General features: G+C 33.7%; 1 protein-coding gene across 1 annotated transcript in view; it reads left to right on the top strand.

Moving 5' to 3' along the window:
• LOC132729059 (calpain-5-like) overlaps positions 1–4997 on the top strand; it is a 10218-nt gene extending 5221 nt beyond the window's left edge. Inside the window, exons 4-10 of the mRNA XM_060714797.1 lie at positions 580–791; positions 1656–1845; positions 2188–2366; positions 3407–3478; positions 4000–4183; positions 4466–4588; positions 4909–4997. Coding sequence (XP_060570780.1) covers positions 580–791; positions 1656–1845; positions 2188–2366; positions 3407–3478; positions 4000–4183; positions 4466–4588; positions 4909–4974 — 1026 coding nt within the window. The 3' untranslated portion in view covers positions 4975–4997. The remainder of the gene's footprint in view (positions 1–579; positions 792–1655; positions 1846–2187; positions 2367–3406; positions 3479–3999; positions 4184–4465; positions 4589–4908) is intronic.
• Positions 4998–5000: the final 3 nt, after the last annotated feature.

Here is a 5000-nt window from a genome sequence, read left to right as displayed (position 1 = left end):
TATTTTATTTAATATCAATTTGTTTATTTAATTTATTTTTCATTCGGTTGATTTATATGTTGCACTTACATACTACAGTTCAATATTTCAGCTTAACAGTTAACTAGTGGAGGAAGACTTCAGGTGCCTCGATCTGCACTATTTTAGCACGAGCGAGAATGTTATAAGAATCACATGACGTTCGTAGGCTAACTTGATAGTTTCCTCACTTAAATGAATCCGAATTCCCTTCCGGGATTCGAGCTTAGAGTTATGAGAGGCAAGAGGTTTGAAGTCAACGAATTAAACTATTCGGTCACGGATTCCCCTGGCTTTAAATTTTAAAAGTTTCACGATTAACATGAAGAGACAACATCAGTAATTTCTAATCTGCATGCATCATGTCCTTAATGAACATTATTTCAAGCCTCATCGGAACTCTTACACCGGAAGTTCGTAAAACCATTCCACAAATTTGCAATGTTAGCTACCCGGTTGTAACATATTTACTTTTTTCCAATTAAAGAAGTGTTCTATCACGTGGTATTAGCTATCTGCATAAATTTAACTATTCTCATAATCAATTAATTAATCAACCAGGTAGTACCAGATCTCAAGAACCAGGAGTGGAAATACAATGCCGAGAAACCAACCTATGCTGGTATATTCAAATTCCATTTATGGAGGTATGGGGAATGGATCGAGGTGGTCGTTGATGACAGGTTACCGACCAAATATGGTAGACTTGTCTTCTGTCATTCCACCACTAAGGCGGAATTCTGGAGCGCATTGCTGGAGAAAGCGTATGCAAAGTATGCACGAATATGATTCATATTTACTTTTTTATTTATCGACGTGAATACTGAAATTCATTTTGGAACATCTCGTCGATTGTCTTTTTTCCTCAAAAGTTCTTATTCGAATTTGACGGGAAGTGAGGACGAATTTCGACTGTACTTAGACCTTTCGTTAAAGTAAAACTGTTAAATGAATTGTTCAAGATTATGATATTCAATAATCGACTTTAAATTCAATTAAACATAAAGACCACTATAAATATTTCCTTATGTTTGCAAAATTATTAAAGGATCTGCACTGAGGTTAAAAACCCTTAAAGCATCAAATTTCTCTAAATCCTTTTAAAGACCAAGTGAAGCACTCAATAAAAATAAAACTAACCTGCAAAATATAATTAAAAAACAATCAGAATTATATTGATTGTTTGTGTTATTCTTAGCCCGACTTGAGTGATAAGCGTGTCAACACTTCAATTTTGGTTACTTTTTACTAATGATAATTCTGAGAGAAAAAATCGAAGTAACCAAATGATCTGAAATTATGTACGCATGTTGCTGATGTAGACCTACAACAAATAGAACACTTATCTCGAAAAAAAAATTCCAGTCCCGTCATGTAAAAAACCTCAGTGGAGTCCCTTTAAGATAAAACAAAATGTAACATTTTCATAATTATACAGCCAATAAGATTGACAAAATAATGATCACTTGATCTTTTAAACTGATAGTCATTTGACCTGAAAAATGAAAGTCACGTGACCTGAAAAATAATGGTCATGTGGCCTGAAAAAAATGATAGTCGTGTGACCTGAAAATGGTTGTCATGTGAGCAGAAAAAAATGTCATTTAATAGTCATGTGACCTAGAAAAATATTTCAGGTTGTACGGTGATTACGAGACTCTGGGATATGGTCGCACTGCTGATGCTCTTGTGGACTTTACTGGTGGTGTTGCCGAGAAACTCGTGCTGGCAAACTTCGCATCAAACGACCCGACCTGTCAGCTTGACCTATTTAACAAACTTAAAGATGCGATGGACGACAGAGCACTACTGAACTGTAATTTCGATGTAAGAAAGAGTTTCATAGACTTATATTTGCTTTTAGTGTCAAACTTTATTTGCCATCCAATAGAAGCGATTTCTTAAAAATTATGTCCTGGTTCTTTGTATATATAAACCGAATTGGTAGAAAATGATTATTTACTGCAAACACTCAGTTATACATGGTCATATATTCTGCCAAGTATCTTTAAAACGAATTTATGATTCGGCAAACCTTCTTAATAACCGGAAAACAAAAGAAATACATTTATATATTGATAGTAGCCATGGATATAGTAAATTTAAACGTCATATATAGTAAATATTAACGTCACGATTAGTATTAAATGTGGCTTTTCTATTCTTCAGTGTAGAAAAGAAGAAGTTGACAGAGCATCGAACCAGGGTCTACTTCGAGGTCACGGTTACAATATTACTAAAGTCATAGCCATTAACTTAGAGAATCAAATAGGCCAAGCAGAAATGTTTATGATCCGCCTTAGTAACCCATGGGGCACTCAGAAATGGTCCGGACCGTGGGCTGAAAAGTAAGCGTTAGTAAAGTATATAATAACAGTGATATCATAGCGTATTGGTTGGAAGTAAGAATTCAAAAGTTAGTTCCAAAATTGTTTCATGAGTTTAATTATTTTAACTTTTAAAAACAAGATATATCAATTATTATCACTAGATCTAACTTGTGGCTGGTTATTTTACAACTACGCAAAGGGGAATAGATAGTTAGATTTAAAGATAAGGGACCTTGTGAGTTCTTGTCCTTAAAGATATTTTTGATTATCAGCAGCCATGTCGTCGATCTAAACTACTACTGTGTAGATATATTTGAGCCGCGTCACGACAAAACCAACATAATGTGTTTGCGACCAGCATGGATCCAGACCATCCGCGCAGTCTGATCAGGATCCATGCTGTTCGCTTACAGACCCTATATAACAAGTAAAGAAACTGTAAGCGAACATCATGGATGCGCAGGCTGGTCTGGATCCATACTGGTCGCAAACCCATTATGTTGGTTTTGTCATGACGCGGCTCCTTTATAGAAGAGGGATTATTTGGTTGTCAGCATCCATTGTTTCCTTATCGACTTTTTCAGATGATTCATTCAAAAGCTGTTTTGTACTGGTTAAGAATTAAAAATTATATTAGGCAATTGCAGATGCGTATGTGATTACAATTAATTTGTCACTTTTCCTAAACGTAACACTGTATGATAACTAAATAGAAACTGCATATTCATAATTATAGCATATTCATTACAACATATTTATAATAACATAGTCATAGTAATATCACAGTAAAGATGTTGACTTTATAATAATTGAGCCGTGTTATGACAAGACCAACATAATGTGTTTGCGACCAGCATGGATCTAGAACAGCCTGCGCATCCGCGCAGTCTGATCAGGATCCATGCTGTTCGCTTACAAACCCTATTACAAGTAGAGAAACTGATAGCGAACAGCATGGATCCTGATCAGACTGCGCGGATCAGGCTGGTCTGGATCCATGCTGGTCGCAAACCCATTATGTTATTTTGGTGTGACATGTCTCATATTATTTTTTGTAGTTCAACGGAATGGAAATCATTAAGCTATGACGAAAGATACAAATTGGTCACCGAAAATGAAAGAGAATTTTGGTAAGATACGTAACTGTTATTATTAAGATTATCTCCCTTGATTTTCTTTTCTTTTTTTTTTTCTTTTTTATGAGAAAAAAAAAACAACAAAAAACACAAACAAACAAACAAACAAAAACATACAAATTTGTTCGAGCAACAAGGTTTATTACATCATATTCTTAATCAATGCAAAGTCTAGATAAATTATTTCATACAGTTTTCATCCGGCCTATAAGTTTGATATGAAAAATATAGCAAACGTCTTTAATATTTACAACTAAAATTAATAATAGGTGTGGTTTTTTTTCGAATCCAAGGTGCACTATTTTTAGAGGGGAATTCACGTTTTTTTTTCCAGATCCAGACTTTGTTTGTTGAAAATGTAGATGTTGTATTTATGCACAATTTATCAAATATATAAAGTTTGACTAAAGAGTCAAATGTACAACATGTTTTTGATAAAGGTATATTTCATAATGAAATCAGAGAGTAAAATAAGTTTTTGGCATGAGTTAATTTCACGTGCTTATATCTTACAGGATGAGCCTAAATGACGTCATCAGCAATTTTACCAGTCTTGATATATTACACTTTGTGAACACCTCCATCTTTTCTCCGAAGAAAACATGGCACGAAAGCGTCTTCCACGGAGAATGGAATGCAGCTTCTGGAAGAAATGGTGGAAGTGACTGGTATTCCAGAACTTTCCAGAGTAATCCGCAGGTTAGATGTTGTCTATGCTAAAACGACAACAAGATTTAACGTGGCTGTTGTTATTTACTCCCGATCAGAATTTTTTTTTTGGACAAGTAATTGAATATAATAGACAGTGACGCGATAATGACGTCAACAAGATTATATTAACAAGCTAAACAAATTTACTCCCTTGTTTTGCATTCCGAATATTAAATTACAGAAGAATGGTGAAATTTTTGCAAAATTTGTGATTATGAAAATTTACGATTAAATTTTTGGCTGAGCATAAAGTTATTATTTTCATTCTAGTATGTGTTTGATATAACGGCGGTGAATGATGAGATTATGGTATCCGTGGAACAGCATGATATCAACACATTTAGATTACATCGTGGTATTAAATTCGATGAGATTGGATTTCAAATAATGAAGGTAGGAGTGAAAAAAAAGATAATTTTAAATGTTATAATAAATCAAATGATAATATTAGTTTATGAGAATAAAATTAGTGGATTTTTATGTGACAAATCTTCATACTGAATTTCATAGTACGAAAAAGATAAGTTTACCGCACTTTTTTATTGTAAGTTGTTAAAATTGAAGAAGAAATCTCCTTTTTCAAACGCGAGTTTATGGGTATTCATCGGTAACAGTTTTTTCTGACAATATAATGACATGGTTTTCAACTATAATATATCTACTGTTTTGTAATTTAATAACATCTATTTATAAGTATTAAAACAACATCTCAGGTGGAAGAAAACCGCAAATACAGAATTCATATCAATGGAGACGGATGTTCAAATCTGATTATGTAAGGTCACGGAGTGTGTTTGGTTCCCAT

The sequence above is a fragment of the Ruditapes philippinarum genome, unplaced genomic scaffold, assembly GCF_026571515.1.
Source record: "Ruditapes philippinarum isolate M1 unplaced genomic scaffold, ASM2657151v2 ctg1638_1_1_1_1, whole genome shotgun sequence".
In the NCBI taxonomy this organism is placed as follows: Eukaryota; Metazoa; Mollusca; class Bivalvia; order Venerida; family Veneridae; genus Ruditapes; species Ruditapes philippinarum.
This window is presented reverse-complemented; position numbering and strand designations above follow the sequence as displayed.